Source organism: Hydractinia symbiolongicarpus, chromosome 12, assembly GCF_029227915.1.
Source record: "Hydractinia symbiolongicarpus strain clone_291-10 chromosome 12, HSymV2.1, whole genome shotgun sequence".
NCBI lineage: Eukaryota > Metazoa > Cnidaria > Hydrozoa > Anthoathecata > Hydractiniidae > Hydractinia > Hydractinia symbiolongicarpus.
The window spans coordinates 22,133,854-22,154,263 of record NC_079886.1 but is presented as its reverse complement, the minus strand read 5'-3'; the positions used below and the strand labels follow the sequence as shown (position 1 = coordinate 22,154,263).

General features: G+C 35.2%; 1 protein-coding gene across 2 annotated transcripts; it reads right to left on the bottom strand.

The window, feature by feature from the left end:
* Positions 1 to 87: 87 nt before the first annotated feature.
* On the bottom strand, positions 88 to 8,174 carry LOC130622141 (D-ribitol-5-phosphate cytidylyltransferase-like). 2 transcript variants are annotated; one of them, XM_057437556.1, is made up of 11 exons: positions 8,020 to 8,174; positions 7,452 to 7,507; positions 6,584 to 6,647; positions 6,405 to 6,460; positions 6,251 to 6,311; positions 5,423 to 5,503; positions 5,250 to 5,329; positions 4,364 to 4,433; positions 2,591 to 2,695; positions 1,740 to 1,785; positions 88 to 1,429 (listed from the first exon to the last, which is right to left on the bottom strand). In XM_057437556.1, the coding sequence occupies exons 1-11, from the start codon at positions 8,098 to 8,100 to the stop codon at positions 1,410 to 1,412; spliced, it is 720 nt and encodes a 239-aa protein (XP_057293539.1). In that variant the 5' UTR covers positions 8,101 to 8,174; the 3' UTR covers positions 88 to 1,409. The 2 variants fall into 2 exon arrangements, with proteins under 2 accessions (XP_057293539.1, XP_057293540.1); XM_057437557.1 differs by lacking the exons at positions 88 to 1,429; positions 4,364 to 4,433.
* Between the last annotated feature and the right edge of the window lie 12,236 nt (positions 8,175 to 20,410).

Here is a 20,410-nt window from a genome sequence, read left to right as displayed (position 1 = left end):
AAAGTAGTCCGTTCAAACCTCCTTTGCATGATGTTATGACGTTAAAAGAAGTGAAATTACATGTAAATATAAAAAAAATCAGAGCCGTGGGTTTGTAATTTTGCTAATTACCAGTGTTCTAAAACAGATCAACATTAAAATACTACAAACGAATGTTTTCAAAAATGACGGATAAAAGTTCTAGTATAAAACTCTCTATGATTATTTGCTTAGGTCAAAAACACGTAAATATTGACGCAATTGTTGCTGGGACCATCTTATTGGGCGAGTGGTTTCGTAGTAACATTGTTGGGCGAATGGTTTCGTAGTAACATTGTAAGAAATTGGGATACAGATTGAACAAGAATAAAAATTAAAGAGCAGGAAGCAATGGGATTTCTTCTTTGTAATAGAAAATCGGATAAAAATTTTTTGTTGTCGTCAAGTTTTATCCGCACTTTATTGTGCGTGCTAGATTCACATGACATCGAAATTACAAAGTTCGTAGGTTAAAACATTGAGATTATAAAGTTCGTAACTAAAATATGGAGATTATAAAGTTCCTAAGTCACGATATGGAGATTATTAAGTAAGTCACAATATCAAACTTACAAAGTTCGTAAGTTAAAACATCGAGATTATAAAGTTCGTAACTAAAACATCGAGATTATAAAGTTCCTAAGTCACGATATGGAGATTATTAAGTACGTAAGTCACAATATCAAACTAATAGAGTTCTTAAATTAAAACATCAAGATTATAAAGTTCTTAACTGAAAATTTGGAGATTATAAAGTTCGGAAGTGACAATATTGAGATTATAATGTTCCTAAGTCAAAATATCGAGATTATAAGGTTCGTAAGTCAATAAATTGTGATTGTTTAATTTGTAAGTTAAAATACCGAGACTTTAGAGTTCGTAATTCACAATATCGAGATTATAACGTTCGAAGTCACAATGTGGGGATCAGTTCGTAAGTAATAATATCAATAAGTTGCGGAGGTCAAATCTCCATCGACAAAGTTTAACGAGTGGCATTATCTGCGAAATGTAAATACTTTCCAGGATTTTTGTTTTTAATGCATAGTCCTTCTTTGGTCCAACTTTAGCTAATTTTTGTTGTTGACTTCGCAGAAATTAATTCCAATAAAGTGAACAAAAAACGTTATCGTCAGTTGTGACTATAAACAAAACCCTTTCCAAAAAATTTTTAACTTGAAATTAAGTCAAATTAACTTAACTTGAAGTTAAGTTTTCTTACAGCAGAGTCTTGCTCAGAGTCGAAGATTTGATCAAATACATGGATAGTTTTTTAAAAATATATTAAATATACAATTACATGAAATAAAAATTGAGTAAATATGATAAGCGCAATAGTAAGACAATGGGTGCATGACAACCTTTAACACAGCACAACCAATAACAAAAATTTAAACTTCGCCTTGTTTTTCTAAAAACATATAACAAACTAGCCGTTAGCCCATGGAAATTTTTAAGATCGCCCATCGTGAATAATTCCTACATCGGATCGTGCTTCCTTGCTCGCCTGTTAGCACGAAGTCATTAAATTTACTTAAGCGAGAGTTATTGCTATGTACGATTGTAATGCCGTTTTCCAACCATAAATCCCTGGTTTTTAAATTGGCTCACAGACAGACAACAAGTATTATAATATTAAAAAATAAGGTATTCTTACATTTTACTATGCGCGTAGCCTCGTAAGTATACCTGATTACATTTAACAAAGCAGTAAAGCTAACCTTTTATGTAGTGTTCCATTAACATAACGTCTTTCTGGTGGGTTACCTGAAACAAGGACAATAATTTTTCAAATCCCAATAATTATCTTAATTTTTCCACCAACTTCACAGTGTTTAGACAGGACCTAAATTGTTTTTTCCGGAATATTATCTGAAATATCTTCCTTTTAGTTACACTTAACAAAAATAAATAATGTCCTTATAGCTTCTCTAATGTTGGATCCTATATCATACAATATCGCAGGATAATTTCTGACGCAAAACAACATCATAACCACAAAATGTGGTATGAATGTCTGACGCAAGAAAATTAAAAATATCATTCACAAAATGATGGTATGAATAATGTTCGATGCCAAAAATATATATAAAAAACACACCTATATAACAGGTAGGATGTGTGTTGCAAATTATTAAAATCACATCCAAAAAAATTGACTAAAACATTGTCATAGTGAGTGCTAGAGAAATTTTAAGTTCTTGACATTATTAGTCAAGAATTAGTAAGTTAGTCAGGAAAATATTTAGTTAGGGGAAACTGTTACTGACCCTCAAAATTATTAATAATTTTTCCTCATTTTGTCCCCTTTAATAAGGTACTCCTTTTAAACATACATTTTTAAAACTTAGAATCAAAAATGAGTAACTAATAAAATTATTAATATAATAAAAATCATTAATCGACGTTAAAGCTTTAGCGAATTAACGCATATAATATATTCCAAAATACGAAATATTAGCTTCAAAAATTGGCTTGGCTTTCAAAGTATGACGATTTTAAATTATTGGGGTAAATCGATGAATTCAAAAAAGGTGCTTTTTTACCTAGTTAAGCAAAATTAACGTTTTACCTTCCACAAGTACTCAGGCCCATCAACAAGCTTTGCAGATATATTACAATATTTTTGAACGAGAAGAAGACATTCGGTTCCATACAAGAAATCATCTTCCGTACACTAAAACAAAATTGTGAAGTATACGCTTTAAAGTTGCGTGAAAATATTCAAAGTTATTATCATTTAAACATTAAAATCGTGTTTCAATAGAATTGGTTTTTCTCCCTATAGATTAAAATCAATAGATATTTTTATCTAAAAACAAGAACATTTTAAAACAATTGGAAATACTTCTTATGTCAACGCTAAACTGTACTAACACCATCAGCACAAACAAACTAATGAAAACGAACTCTCAGTTTTTCTAAAGTATTCAACAAAAAAACACTTGGGTTTTATGAACTTTCTACCTAATGAAGGTCTTGACAAGCAGTACATAGAGATACTCATTAATATTTTAACCCCTTCTTGTTCTTGTCATAACCAATTTTCACGCATTTCCAGATGACATTCAGGTATCTTTAACCAATTAAATGAGGGAAAGAAAACACAGGGTTAAGGCATCAATAAAATATAGATAGTCAGGTAAAAAAAGGCAAGAAATTCAAAAAGTCACCCGTTGTCTCTATATTTTAAAGATTTTTCAGGATATAATTTTTACATTCGCTTTTATATCCTCTAAATAGTCTCTAATGAGTTTAAACAATTTCAGAAGTTCTAAAAAGAACGAAAATTACAGATTGCAGGTACAATGGATAGACCATTTAAGGCTTGATTCACACTTCTAAAAATGCTGCTGAACATGCTATTCTTCCTTTTTACTAGCGAATTCGTTGGAATATACAGAAAAAAAGTAAACGAAAAGAGTAGAACAGGACTTCTGTTAAGAGTACACAGAAGTCAAGGCACAAGTCGAGATATGCGTACTATCTCTTCCGAAAGTTACCAATTTCTCCTATATTATGCCTGTCTGTCTGTCTGTCACGCAAAATGGTAGCTTAGCTGCGACAGGCGAACCCGTGGATTTTCCACGGGCTAACGACTAGTTCATTAAAAAAAAGATTTTAACGTTTTACGTTGTATAATCTAGTGCGACGTCAGTAAGACATGCAATTATGTGATCTTTACAAGCAGAACGATGTGATTGCAAAACGTTGAACAGGAATGCTTTTCCACTTAACTGTTCCACTGCACGTTTTATTTTATAAGCAACTCCATTTTTCCTTTCATTCTTAGTTGCTAGTTTTTAATTTTAGCCTCAAAGAAGTTGCTTAAGCGTAATATTTTAATTTTATATTTCAGTTTTACCACTTGTTATTTTTTGGTTTTTATTATAACTTTAACAATTTAGCAGATGGTTCGTTAACTTTTAAAATGTTAAGGCCGGACAGTAGCCTACTTTTTGACCAAAATCTCACCCTTAGCCCTGATGCTGATAAATACAGAATGAGAGGTACCCTTTTACCTTCGGGTAAAAAAACTTTTTGAAAATTTTACACTACAAAAAATTGAAGGGTAAAAAATTTCATTGAAGGAATATTAGAGCTACTTTCAGGAAAATTACCATATAAAGCTCCAGGTATTTCCAGGATTTTCTAGGGTTTTTTAGAATGGCAGATATTTGTTATTGGTGCATAAAACCCGTTTATTCTCCATGTAACCACACCCCTCTTTTAGGGCAAGAGTTCTTTCTAAATGTATTCTTATGTATTCCTGTTTAAGTTAAATAAAACAGTTTTAAATACAACAATTTTACAACAATTTGAGAAACATTTTTATTTTTTGTACCTTCTGATAAGCTTCTTTAAGGAACTTGTATTTGAATGCTTGAGGTGTGTGGCTTTCACGATATTCACGCCTATTAAAACAAAACAAAACAAGAGAAATAAAACAAAAAAAAGTTGATATACTACCTAATGACATTAGTCTTCTGTTTTTTTACAATTTTATCAGCTATTCTCTACAGGAGAATGGAGACCACAGAAATTAAAATTCAATACATTTCTTTAAACATTTCTCTACTGACTACAAAAACTGCATTAGAGACAATTGCGAAACATTAGCAACTTGTAAAAAAATCAAAAAAAATCATAAAATGTTTTTTAAACATGCTACAATTAAAAATAATGTTTAAACCCATGGTAAACTTAATTCCATGAACTTAACGCTAACTTAATTTTAACATGAATATCAAAATTTATGTGGCGAAATGCAAATGAACGTGGTATTATTTTACCAGTTTTTTAAATTATCATAATTTCATAAATAACTGCAGGGAGTCAATCATTTATAGAAAAAATATTTTTAGAACTATTTAAAACTAAAGGACGTTTTAGGGCAAGAAAGAACTAGACTGAACAAATTTCTGCATTTTTAATTTCAAGTTTTTTACAAACTTGGCCATTTTGCAGCAGTAGTGGGCGTGGAGATTTCAACAGCCCACGATATTTACTGAAAGTATTTCAGCAGCATTCTAGATACTTTATCCACATATCCACTTAAAATTTACCCCCTTTTCCCAACATGACGCTCTACGTAAAAACACCCAAATTAGGATCAACCCTGCTTTCTGACAAGTACTGACCAAACGTGTCTAACAAATAAATAATCACAGAACGTTAGGACCACAAAATACAGTATATTAAGTTATCTTGCTGTTTAACTAAATTGCTACCTATCCAGCGAAACATCTAAAAAGTCATCAGTTGTTGATTTCACAATTGTCGAGACTAATGATCGCACAGCACCCGACGCCTAAAATAAAAATAAAGCATCAAGTATTTGTTGTTGGCGTAATTTATAAGAGACATTTTCTAATAAATAGTTTAGTGCTAGTGGTATACTTACCCCATGATTTTTTGCTGCATCAACTATCCGAGTTAGAAAGTCCTGTGTAAGAAATGGGCGAACTGCATCATGGATAATTACCTAAAAAAACAAGTTACTAAGATTAGATTAATGGTGCTGCCAAGAACTACAGTAAAAAAAGTTTCAACCAACAAGAGTACAACACACTGTTTTGCTATCATTTCGAGTATTGGAAGGAGTCAATAGTATCAACGCAAACTGTGATGAGTTTTAGGACAAATGACTAAGAAAGGTAGTACGAGGTAGTAAATTAAGTAAGGTAGTAAGTTTCTAAATATTTTTGTAAAAGATAAACTTAGCTCAACACAAAATCCAGGACATTCCAGATCACACGGACACAATGAGTGGTAATTTCACATGCATGTATTTTAAGGATTTCACTGATATGTATTTCGTTGTTTGGTAGATGTAAGATTTTCCACACATTATTTTTTTACAAAACTTATTAATCTGAGAACATTTTTCAGCTTTCCAACTTTGATGAAAGTAAAATGGAAATAATTTTTAGTTGATAACTGTTCTCTATCTAACTGAAATTTGAAAAATCATTTTAACCAGTACCTAATAAAGTATGCCCAATGGCCAGTGCTGAATTGCTAACATCACACGAAAGCATATTCTGTGTTCGCACAAAAAACAACATATATACTAAATCATTTGTACCTACTGTATCATTTGTACATACTATAGCATTTGTGCATACTATAGCATTTGTGCATATGATATCATTTACATACTATATCATTTGTACATACTATAGCATTTGTGCATATGATATCATTTACATACTATATCATTTGTACTTACTATATCATCTGGTTTAATGTTAGGAGATAGTTGTTTCACACCAGCGTGAATACTACGATGTCTAAAAAAAGAAAAAAATCAACTTTTGATGTAATGTGAACAAATCAATAAATAAGTAGCTTCTACAAGTGACCATAGTCGTGAATATACCAACCTGGTTTCCATGCCACTTATAAATTCTACTTTAGTGAAATTGTATTTGTGTTTTATCTAAATGGAAATTCATTAAAAATGAAGTGGGGATTGAAAAAATGCATCACAACTAACCTCCATCAGAGTGTATATGACAAACAAACTAACTTTCATTGGATTGAATATGACAAACAAACTAACCTTCATCGCAAGATCAGCATACTTTTGCGGGATCGGCACTACAATTTTTTTAATCCATAAAACACTATTCTAATAAAACAAATGAAATTAATTAATTACTAATGCAGCTCCAACTCGTGTTCTTTTATAAGATGACAGTTATAATAAAGGAGAAGTTAAGTCTCAGAAATTTAGTATTTCATAAAACTAGTCAACAAATTTAAATTTTTAATTTTGTTTCATACTTATTTTTGCGAACATTGTGATAAAAAACACGACCCCTTTGAATGTAAAAAAAGCTAATTCAATCGTGGTTTATGATGCAAAAGTGTTCAGAATGTTATTCCAGTAAAGAGAAAACTGCAAAGTTTAGTCCGAATAAACACAAATTCTAGACTTTCCCCTCATTGTGTTTGTTTTAGCTTTTTTGTCCTTGTATTAAGTTCTCATCATTGTTGTTGTTCTGTCCCAGACCTCCAGCAAAAATACGCCTTCAGTGAAAAGAAGACAATTGTTCAAGGTAAAATAGAAGCTAGTTCACAAAGAAAACACAACATTCAGTTACAAATTACTTTTTTTAATTTTCTGGACTAGTTGGTTCATATCAGAAAATAAACGGTGGAATAAGGAGTAGCTTCACTTAGAGGATTTTCAAACTTTTAGAACAAAAGGGCTAACAAAAAGTGAAGACTGTTGAACTTAACGTATCAGAAGATACTCAACTCAGTAACTGTCTCATAGAATTTTGCACACAGAAATAAACAAATTTATATCAAAATATCCTTGTGCCATTATTAAAAAGTTGCGACTGGGATAAATGCAAAGATTTTTTATGTCGAAAACGAGATTTAAAAAGCTGGTAATACATCAACTAACAATAAAAACTGACCTTGACATAGCTTTAATTGCATAATATATGACCGGTTTTCCACATACTTCTAAAAACTAAATATTAAAAAAAAAATCATTACACAATTGCAGATCCTCAAGAGTTCTATGGTCTGCTTAAACACAAAACAACAACACAGGGTGTCCATTAACAATTAGTTTCTACACATTGTTTCGAAAAAGAGGAAATTGAATTAGACACTCAACAAATACTTTAACATAACAGTTGAGGATTGGTGGAGTAGCAAAATCAGTAAAATCTCAAATAAATGAAAACTGAAAAAAGTCTGCTTGCATATTATTCTCTGCTAAAATATCTATTCTTCCAGACCTGCCAGGACAAAATCACTTTTAAAAAAAATATTGTACCGAATACAGTTTCATTTGAACCTGTTGGAAATGGAAACGTATTTAGATGAAGAGTGTTTCTATTTTAGACTAATTATCTTAGTAAACTTTTACTAATTTTAGTAAATTTCATGATTTACCTAATTGAGTGAACAACCTGTATCTGATTATTACAAATAGAAATATGAAACAACAGTGACAATATTAGTTGAGCTACTTACTTGCTTTGGGATCTCTGAACCAAACCTCTCTCCACTGCCACCAGCAGGTAAAACCGCCATCACAGAAATATCATCTGCCATGTTAAATCAACTTATCTTCTTTATTACTTATAATTTCAGTTCAACTGTAAATAAGAATATTGCATATTGAAAATATAATTATTGTGAATTGTGCCTTAACATCTACCTTAAGGATGTAACTTTCTTTGGATTTTTTTTCTTCATTCCACAAGAAGAGATAAGTGTAATTTAAATTAAAATACGCCAATAAAAGAAAACATTTAAAGTTTCACAAATGGCTGAGTTTGATATATTTTACAAGAAGAATGTGAATTGAATCAATAAATCTCAAAAATTTCTTCCCTTGATTATTTTAAATATTTTCATTAATGTGTTTATGGTACACAATAAACACAGCAGAGGTCAAGAAAATATATGGAACAGTATTTCAACAGCACATTTTGAAAGTTAATAACAAACTGGGCTATAAACCGAGTAATGAACGTTTTAAACGATCAGGAGGTTTTTGCTGCAAGCTTAAGCTTTGAAACTTGCCAACCTTTCTCTATCACTCTACTGAAATACCCAGGACCTTCATGATAAAACTAAAATTTATAAATGTCTAGCATTTAATTTACTTACAATAATATACTATACATTTTGATACAACAGGTAATGAAATACGAAATATTAATACAATGAAAATTGTGACGTTACAAATAAATAAGTCCTTATAAAAGAAGAATTAATTACATTATAAAATCATACCATAATCATACCCTCTTTTATATCATCATATAAATACAACTACAAAATTCACAATTGCTGTTTGCAACTCCAAAAAACATACATAACATATTGCAGCTTCATACTGAAACAATTAAACACTACTTATAGTAGAAGATAAATAGTTGGGTATATATAATTCAAGAAACAGTATATGCATTAAAATAATAAAATCGCTTACAACACGTAATGTTGTAAATAGATAGACATGTAACAACAAAATAAACAATGTTTTAACTTTTAACATGGGCTGTAATATAAAAAGCATCATGATTTTACTGCGCTTCATTTAATCATCATAATAAAGTACAAATTCATTTTTTCACAAGCCTTAAATAATTCCAAAGGAAAAAGTGTATTGTACATCAAACAAAGGATTATTAATTTTTTTAATGAGGAAGATTAAACGAGAAGCAAATAAAACTGTTGCATGTCTAACACTGCTTGGCTAGACTTTGTGGTTAGTTTGGTGGTTTTGGAAATAGAACTTAGTTGGGCTCTGGATTTACAGGAAACTGCGCGTTCCCCGTTTCCGGTGATTAAACTGCTTTCACTTGACAGAGTGTAGAAAGAAACAAGAAGAAACATTTACAAGAAATTAAGTTCATATGATTTTACAGAGATTATCATCAATCAAAAAAAAGTTAAAATAACCAGTTTGAAAATTGAAGATGGAGAGGGATGTGCAAGATATGAAACACACCCTTTACTTCCAGAATGATATACTTATTAAAAAAAAAAAAAAAGCTACGAGTGGAAGCTAAAGAAGAAAAGTAAAAATATATATGAACATTTAGGATATCTTGAAGACAGCAGGAGAGGAAATAATCTGAGGTGAATATATGAATTTTTACACCCTAATTTCGTAACTAATTAACGAACAAAAAATGCATTTAATTTATTTCTAACATTTTATTCAAAAATATAACAAATTAAAACCACAGGTACCAAAGGGTAAAAGCTCATTCAGTTTTTACCAACCAACAACTTATTTCTGCCCATTAATGTTTTTCAAAAATTTTAGAAAGAATTATGTATAATAGACTATATCCATATTTATTGGAAAATGATATTCTTTATGCCAAAGAATGTGGCCTTTTTTAATTGGCTAACCCGTACACACTTGAGGATTCAATTGGCTAACCCGTACACACTTGAGGATTCATAGACCTATCAAAAGCCTATATTACTAGCAAAACTTTCTGATTTCAGAATAAGGTGAAATATCATAAATGGTTTAAAGACTTCTTTAGTATTAGACAATGTTTTAATTTAAAACAGGCGTAACTACAACACTGATACAGGTGATGGGGGAAGGGTTATTTGAACGGTTGCTTTAACGTTTGTTTGTATTGTCTTGTTTAAAATCAAGACAAAAACATATGTAAACAAAGCATTTCGCACCAGTGACTGAAGTAAAATGTCAGTGTGCTTGTAAAAAAACTGTTTAGACAAAACTTGTACTTATAAGATATAAATAACAAAATGCAACAGCAACACAACAGCACAAAAAAGATTCAACTAAAATGTCGACACACATCAACAAAACGGAATGAAGGGTGCAGAAATAAAAAAAATCTTTCCTTAATTTGCCCCCTGCAGCATACACTGATACATAAAACATATGCTCAGTCGCTAAGACAAACAACACAACAACACTGGAAGACCAAAAAATTGCCAGTTTGCGATGAATGTACTGCAATTAGAACAATAACAAGACTTCGTGAGCAGCGCAATCATTTTTCCTCCAAGCGCATTCAAGAAGAAGCCAACCTATCACATGTATCAACAAGAACAGTACATGTTGCTTACACAAACATGGACTTCATTATGGTCAAGCTCGAATAAAGGTGTCTTCACAAAAAAGACAATTTGCAAAAGAAATACTTCCTGTGGAAACAAATTTCTGGAAATATGAAATTGCATTTTATTTTGAATGGGTGGAATTTAGTCATAAAAGCAATCCGCTCGTACAGACTTGAGCAGCTAGCTCAATGGCTTGGAGACTTGCAAAAGAAGGTCTTAGCCGAACCACGAAAAGTAAGAAGGAAGAAAGTGGGGGAAAAATGGCTCATTTTTTGGTTGGAATATCATACGATCGTGACGGGGTACTTTGTGAAAAAATGGAAGAACTGGACTGGCAAAACCATTGCTGAATTTGTAAAAACGCATTTTCCAAAAACATTTACACGTACTGTCAATCCTCAATGCCACACATTTTTACAAGATAGAGAATCACGACAAGTTTCAAAGGCTGCGAAAGAGGCAATGGCTTCCGTAATTTGCACCATATTTACGATTATAGTTGATTTAAAGCCTTCTTTTGTGCCCTAATACAAAGAAGCAACACTGATACAGAGTATGGGGGTTAAAGGAAAAGTATTTCGAGAAATTTGCCACTATGTTTTGTCTGGAATTGTAGACTTAATTGTATAACCTGTGGGATAACAGAAAGTTCAACTCTTGGACCTCTTTTTATATGCTAATAAAATTCTCTGATATCACAAATTATACTATAACTTTCTCCCTGAACCAATATTTAATACATTTTCTATTGACTTCTCTCATTCACATAATTCTAGGACACAGTCATCTGGTCTTATTAAAGTTATTTTTACACCAACCAATCAATTTGGTACTAAATCTATTCGCGGTCAAACCATTCATTCTTGAAATAATTTTCAGTCTTGTATGCCTCATAGTAAATGTGACCTTGTTTCATGTAAGATTCCAAGATTTTTTAGCTATTTTATTTTCTATAATTTTCATCCAGAATAACACATCACAAGCTTGCTAGTGTGTGAGCTTCGCATGTCATGATTATTTTCTAGGATGTTTTAGGTGTGCAATGTTCATCTGTTATAGATTTCAATGGTGTTTTTTTTATGAGTGATCATAACGCTTGCACACAGCCAGGCTAATTTTTCCATGTTTAAAAAAGCAAAAAAGTGGGTGACGTTTTCACTTGTGAACCCCAAAACACATGAACTTTTAATATTTTAGTATATGTATCTAGCTTTTATAAACCTTGTCACCTGATGATGACAATCAGAATTGTCAAAACATATCGTTAATATTAAAAAAAATATGTTTTATTCCTAAAAGTTATTTTTTGAATTGCGTTGTATATAAGCATGGACAACACAGAGAACGATAGTGCAGTTTATGACGGAAGTACAGCTTCCTTACACTCCCTTCTAGGGTGTAGGAGCAGAGATTCACCTAGCTTTTCCTTAGCTTTACGACAGTGCCAGTCTGAGATTTGTCTTACATCTTTTTGAAATATAGAGTTTGAATTTGGCCCTAATAACTTACACATCATTTTAACTTTCTTAGACCAAGATCTTGGCATTGATGAGGAAAAATGTATTGCAATTACATTCAGTACAACAGTGATAGAGTGTGGAGATGCGGTTGAAGAGAAGAAAGAAGATGCTGACGATGACGCTGACAATAATCATTATGCAGCAGAAGAGGAGGACAGGAAAGCAGAAGTTAAAAATAAAGAAGTTTGGACCTGCCATGTTTACATGGAGAGTTCAACCTCTTCATCTTCACTTTATTCCTTCTTCCTCTTCCTCTTCTCCAGAGCTACTTTGTAAGAAAGCTAAAATATATAAAGTGTTAATAAATAACAAATAAACTGTTCTTACTATATGTGTTATAGCAAACGGAATGAAAGTGGACTTCATGGACAAACTAGTTAAACACAAGGATAGTTTGTATGCATCAGTGGCAGAGAAGTATTTAACAGAGAAGGGTGATGCAAAAAAACCTTGAAAACAATAATTATGAATAGGAAGAGCTTAAAAAATCGAAAACAATGCATCAAGTGGTGATGATAAAAACAAAGAAGGAGATGATCACACCAGCGATAACAAATGGAGAATTCAGTTTCAACTAATTGGAAAGCATACGGTGTGTTCTGGATTTTTCATTGAGATTAGATCCTCTAACCAAAGAAGAATACATAATTGGTAAATTGCTTACATTTATGGTGTTGGCCACAAGAAGCAGCTCTTTATCGCCAAAGGAATGAAAAACCTAACTAATGAAAATGGGATGTTAAAAATTTTAAAAGTTTCTTATGCTCCTTGTGACAGCAATAAAGAAGGAAAAAGGCTAATAAAAGAGAAACCTGTGTTAAACTTAAGTGATAAGAACTGGATTCACATATAGATACTTATTTTTAATTTAATTCTTTTTGATTAAATGTTCAGGAAAACACAATGAATGACATGTTGATTGACTATAATTTACAGAACACTACGAATGATAACCGTCAAAAACTTATTCCAATCATTGACAAAATTATCAGCATTTCTTTGCGTAACCAGAGATTGTCCAATTGACAACATGAACGAAGGGAAAAATCACAAGTTGGGGTTCATTTTTGTAGCGTATATATGGGAGGGGATGATGTATTAAAAGAACATTTGCACACTGCCAGTAAAAATGCTGCATACATTTCGAAAACGTTTTAAAATGCCTTGATTTTATGCTGTGATCTGACAATACTACCAATGAAATCAATATTAAATTATTTTTCTTAATTGCAGATAAGGAAATTGATTGTTCTAATAAGAAACAAAAAAACGTTTTGTTGAAAGCAAGGGTGACATCGGAGAAGATTTTTTAAGGTAATTTAGTGAGTAAAGTTTGGCTAAAAAACATTAGTCTCAGTTTTTTGTGTATATATGTCTTTTTTACTCTTGGTGCCGATTAATAAACAACCTGATTATCAATTGAATTTGAGTGTTTGTAGCTCGTGCTGAACCCATCTGTACAAAATACTCTAAAAAGAATAAATTATGGCTTCAGCAATTAGCGACCATGAAATGATTGGCGGTGTTAGAAAAATGAACTCTGCAAAATCAAAACTAAAAACAACCTACTGTAGAAACTATAAAAATTATAATAAAGATGACATAAATAAACACTTGCAAGCTGCTAACGGAAGTGCTTGATGACATTGAATAGCGGTTTGGCTACTGACGAATTAGCACTCAGAAACAAAAGGAACTTAGTAAATAGACTTTTGAGGAAAACCAAGAATGATTACAGTAAAAAGCTTTTGAATCTTACCTCCCGAGAAAAATTAAGTTGACCTAAATTGGTTTATGTTAATATGTGATTTAAGAATATAAAGTTTATTTTCCTTAATTCACACTTATAAGTTAATAATGCCTATTCAAAGATTCAAAAATTCACCTCCAACACGAGGTAAAACATCCGCAATGTTGTTTTATAAATTTTCTTACTTTGAGTGCTCTGACGTCACCTGTAAGAAGATCATCATCCGCATTGAAATTTTTTACTCAAAGTTTAATAGTGAAATTCATTGGTAATAAGTATGTTTCCCTTCGTGAAAATATCAGGAAACTTTGAAAATGAATGCTAACTTCGAGCGACAGGGAAAATGTTGTAGAACTTCAATTTGAGCCTACCAGGTGAAATACTAGACCAAACACTGACTCAGATTTCAGTTGGGAGAGCTGTGATGGATACTATTCAAGAAAAAGTCGCTTCACGTGTTCCTGTTGCTTAAGCATGTGGTGCAAGTGTGGAAAGTGTAAGATAATGGTGAGCAAAGCAGAGTGTTGTTGCTGTTGTGAGTTAGAATCCGCGAATATTTTTAATTTGATTGGTGAGTTTTGATATGCGATTCATACGCACATGTTAGTATTGCGATTCTGCTAGTGTGAAAATCATACTTTTTTTTAAATAACTGCATTACAGAACATGAAAATTTCCACAGTACCTAACATACTTTTGAAGGAGGTTTTATGGACCGCATTGGTAGGAATCCATGACACTAATGCGAGTCATCTACCACAACGAAAAAACGTAACCAACAAGTAAATATTTTCAGTCTTTAAACATAATTACAGAATTAAATATATAAAGTAAATATAAGCACTATTTTATATTTTCAGGACTGGGTGCATAATAGAATAGGGAGAGAAGTTCGTCGAGTGATACCTAGTTGTGTTGTCAATAAAATAAGAGATGTTTTCCTGAACCGAACGGAGTTTATGTTGGATATAAGGATGGTGAACCCGTGCCCAAAATAGACACTGCATGGTTTACTTGGAAAAATTGATGGAAGGGAACTGGGTACTAACTTGCGTGCACTAAATGTCTTACCTGTCGTCGTAAAAAAACGCATTTGTATTAGATAATAGTGTATGAGTTCGATGAATGACGATAAAAATGAAAAAATCTTCTAACATTCTTCCATTTGTATTTTTTCTTTCATACTCTTACTCTTATTCAAGAAAACAGACAATGTTTACCTCATGTTTTTTCATTTTTATCGTCATTCATCGAACTCATACACTATTATCTAATACAAATGCGTTTTTTGTATTGTTAATGATAATGGATTAGCTAGTGCTATTTTCATTGACTTATACAAGGCCTTCGATACGATTGGTCACTCTCAGCTTATACACAAACAAAAATTAAGGTAGTTAAGTTTACTTAACTTTAGTTAATTGCTAAACGACATGGACTGGCGTTAGTACGGTAGCGCATAGCTGTGGTTGCCATCTTAGTTTCACAGGCCTGGGCTCCAATCTTCACTTTGTTCGTTCGGCTCTTTTAGTCACGGTCTCGCTCCACGATTCCTCTTTCGCTCGTGCTAGCCAGCAGTAGTTGTGGTTTTAATCGTTATTTATCTATTGTTATCCTTTAATTGGTTCAGCAAATAATAACTTACGTGACGAAAGATGTTACTTGTGAGATTTCTGTGCGTGTCGATAACGATAGTTCTTTGCGTCGCCGTTCGACGGCGTTCTGGAGGAACTTTGCCAGTGGCTGACGCAGATACGAAGAGTCTGGCAGAATGGGCCACATTGCCAGTTCAAACTCTACGGTTAGTGTGCAATGCATTAAATTTAATTGACTCAGGATCGCCTCAAATACTTGCTCGTCGCCTGTTTTCGTTCTACAATCCGCCACATTCGGTGGTAGCTACGTCGGTGACCACTACATCATGTATGGCCCCAATTATTCCATCAACCAACGTGGCCACGAGGTCGACCAGACTCCGCCCACGCGGCCAGCCGACCAACACAGCAACCGGCGTTGAGTCAACTACAGTTGTGTCGTCAAATGTCTTCACTGGTCATCAGGCATCATCATCTTCGACCACCGACGTTGTCGAGTCGCCCATCCTTACAACAGCTGTGGTTACAGAGTTAATTAGAGGAGAATTGCGACGATTTTTCGAGGGTCACGAGGGGGAACGACTCGCGGGAAGAGCTCCTGACATAATAGAGCAAAATCAAGCGACAGGTGACACTTATCATACTAACTCTGTTGTTGAGACTCCTATTGTACACCATTTTGTGTCTGAGCCGTTTTCTGAAGGGGGTGAGTTTCCACAGGGGGGTCTTCCTCGTCCAGCCCAGGTTGGGTTTTCCGTCGCAACCACAGCGCGCCCTGCTCCCTTGCCGGCACTTCCTCAGGCCGTTTTGGACAAGGTTAAAAAAGGTGAGTATGTAAATTTTGATAGCTTACTGCCTGCTTTTGCCTCATCTTCAGACAAGTTTACGTTTAAGGTTCTCGGTGGGTCTAGCCCGTCAGTTGCGTTAGTTCCCAAGCAATCAAACCGCCCTAAGGTTAGTGACTTTTCATCTTGGATGTTAGCATGGAATAATTTTATCCGGTGCTTCACCTTTTTCTTTCCACATCGTGCATCCAAGCTTTTACACTATCAGTCTATCATGTGTGACTTCGCCTCACAGTTTACATTTACAGCATGGTCGACATACGATCGCATGTTTAGGTACCAAATGGCTTTTGATTCTGGTTTGTCATGGAACCGTGTAGATGACGATCTTTATAACCGTCATCTCCGAAGTGCCCCACTGCAGGTCATGTGTTTTCGGTGCCGGAATTATGGACATCTTGCATCAAGTTGCCCTCTTCGCACTGAGTCAGCAGCTGGGAACGAATCAGCACCTTCAAATTTAGCATATAGTGGGCAGCCCTTTCGTGCCCCCCAGCCTTTTCGCGCCTCACAGCGCTTTCGTGCCACACAGCCTTTTCGAGCCACGCAGACCCTCAGTAGGGCTGACACAGGTGCAGTCGGACAGGTCGATAACATCGCCACTTGTCGATACTTCAACGCACAGGGTCACTGTACGAACCGACAATGTCGCTTCGCACACCAATGCAAACACTGCGGCGACTCCCATCCTGCCTCACAATGCTCCGTTGTCCGCAAATATTAATCCAAATCCACTGCCTGTGTCTTGTCAATGTCCTGTCAATGTTGCTCTTTTTGAAAGATTGCTAAGGGAACAACCTTGTCAGTCTTTAGTGTCATTTATTATCTCTGGTTTGTCTTCTGGATTTGACATTGGTTTTCATGGCCCATGCACAGCTACCCGGCCACGCAACCTACTATTTGCACGCTCTAATTCTCAATCAGTGTGGGAGGCAATTGCTAAAGAATTAGCGCGAGGCCACACCTCAGGACCTTTTCTAAGCCCTCCAATTACGCCTCTGCATTGTTCACCTTTAGGTGCAGTACCAAAGAAAGACGGTTCTTACAGAATAATTTTAGATCTCTCCTCACCTAGAGGCAATGCTATTAATGAAGGCATATGCAAAGAAGAGTTTTCAGTGCGATATTCCACCTTCGACGATGCCCTAAAATTGGTGTCTGGGTTGGGTCCCACAGCATTTTTAGCCAAAATTGATATCAAGCATGCTTTTCGCCTTTGCCCCGGTAAACCAGCTCAATGGGGTTTATTAGGCTACTGTTAGGAGGGTTATTACTTTGTGGACACTCGCTTGCCATTTGGCAGCCGCTCCTCACCCTTCTTGTTTAACTGTTTTGCAGATTTGTTATGTTGGATCTTCCTCACTGTGCTTGCTATTCCATTTGTGATCCATTACTTAGACGATTTCTTCCTTTGTGGGAGGTCTGCAGCAGAAGTAAATAGTTACTTGGAATCTATTCAGTCTATGTGCACTAAACTGGGTGTCCCTATTGCGGAGGAAAAAACCACAGGGACCCTCACAAACTATAACCTACCTGGGCATTGAGATCGACTCTCAGCAACAAATCATTCGCTTGCCAGCGGATAAGTACAGGGAGTTGCACGAAGCTTTATTGGTTTGGTCTGGTAGGAAGAAGTGCACCAAACGAGAATTGCTTTCCTTGATTGGCTCTTTATCTTTCGCTGCCAAAGTGGTAAAGCCAGGCAGAATGTTCCTCCGTAGGTTAATTGATTTGTCTACCACCGTTGCATCACTCAATCATCATATCACATTAAATGGGGAGGCACGCTTAGACATTCAATGGTGGGTGGATTTTCTACCTAGCTGGAATGGTGTCTGTTTTATTCAAGGCGACCCAATCACAGCCGCTTCACTTAGCCTCTTTACGGATGCATCAGGGGTAGGATTTGGTGCTGTTTTTCGCAATAGTTGCTTCTGTGCTCCATGGCCCCCAACATTTCATTCTTTTCACATTAATATATTGGAGCTTTTCGCAATTGTAGCAGCGGTTAGGACGTGGGGTCGCGAATGGCGTAATCTGCAGATCATCATTTACACAGACAACGCGTCCATAGTTCATGTGTGGCGCTCAGGCACATCGCGGGATAAACACATCATGTCGTTAATTCGCCACTTATTTCTATTCACGGCGCGGTTGAACATTAATATTTTGCTTCAACATATTCCTGGACATACTAATATTGCAGCTGATCTTCTATCTCGGTTACAGGTTCGTCGATTCAAACAACGCCTTCAGTCCTCAGACGAGTCACCCACACCAATCGAGCCAACCATCTGGACCATCTTAGTATAGCCTCACAGTACTTTCAATCTCAAGCTTTGGCACCCATTACTAGGGCCACGTATTCCACTGGTGTTGCCTCATATCAGCGATTTTGTTATAGGTGGTCTCATCCTCTCTGGCCGTTGAACGAGGATATTCTAATTCGCTACATTTCTAGTTTGGCACAACGCTTATCTCACACTACCATTCACGTTTACATCTCAGGCTTGCAATATCACTCCATCATGGCCGGCAACTATGTTCGAATAGCAGACATGAGTCGCCTGTGTTACACCCTGCGAGGAATTAAAAGAGTCCAAGGAGCTCGTCTCACCCGGCCGCGCAGGCACCCAATTACATATCAGAATTTGTGTTTAATTCATTACCGTATTCAATTTTTACAAGCTACAGTATATGAACGACTACTTTTCAAAGCTGCTACTTCTTTGGCCTTCTTTGGCTTGTTGCGCTGCTCTGAATACACTTATCAATCCAGTCGTCACTTCGATCCATCCACTGATTTATTGGTTGGAGATATCCAATTTTCCGCAGACAATTCCGTCATGCTGGTACATATCCGGTCGTCTAAAACAGATCCCTTTCGTGTTGGTTGTCAGATTAGGGTTGGCGCTAACAATAACGCAGTTTGCGCGGTTCAGTGTATGCGCCGTTTCTTAGCGGTTCATCCCGGCCCAGGGTGGCCACTCTTCACTTACCAGGACTTCAAATTTTTGACTCGTCAGGACATAGTAAACCTCCTGGCTTCGTGTTTGCCTAATATTCCACACATTAATACACATTCCTTTCGCATTGGTGGTGCCTCCGCAGCAACATCTGCAGGGGTGCCTGACAGCACTATCCAGATTTTAGGCAGGTGGACCAGTGATGCCTATAGACGCTATCTACATCTCGATGATGCACAGGTCATTGGCCTTTCTCGCAGTCTATGCACCGCTGGGCCACCTACTCGTGGGTGGAGCCGTCACACACCTTCTTCATTTTTGTTATAGTTTAGTTGGTGGCGCTCGTAGGCGTCACCACACCTCTTCATTTTGTATAGTTTGTCAGGTGTGGTGGTGTGGGGGAATTTGGGGGTGTGTTGTGTATTTTAAACTCATGCTGGTATTCTTAAGTAATATTTTGCTATTCATGAACTATCAATCTTAAGCTGTCCTTGTTGGCAGTTTGTTAGAACCTGTCTTTGTTGACAGTTTGTTTAGAACCTGTCTTTGTTGACAGTTTGTTTTACTTATATTGATGACAGTTTGTTTATGTGATCCTTGTTGACCACACTACATTTACGAGAAACTGTCTTAGACAGTTTGTTGTGGTCTTTGTTGACCTCTGTTACAATTAGATACAGTACACACATATCCTCCGAGACCCCTCATATCCGCCAAACTTGCAGTTTTTATTGTTGTTTTTCCCTGCGCGTTGTCAGCAATTAAAGGTAGTTAAGTTTACTTAACTTTAGTTAATTGCTAAACGACATGGACTGGCGTTAGTACGGTAGCGCGTAGCTGTGGTTGCCATCTTAGTTTCACAGGCCTGGGCTCCAATCTTCACTTTGTTCGTTCGGCTCTTTTAGTCACGGTCTCGCTCCACGATTCCTCTTTCGCTCGTGCTAGCCAGCAGTAGTTGTGGTTTTACCGCCCACCCATCCCGTCAGGGCATTTTTACTGTTTAGTTCATTAGGTTTTATTCAATGTGAATATTTTTAGGACATTTATACACGGGAGATGTATATATTTTGTATACGTTGTATAGATATTTACTTTGCGTTCATGTGGTCTGAAAGACAGGGTC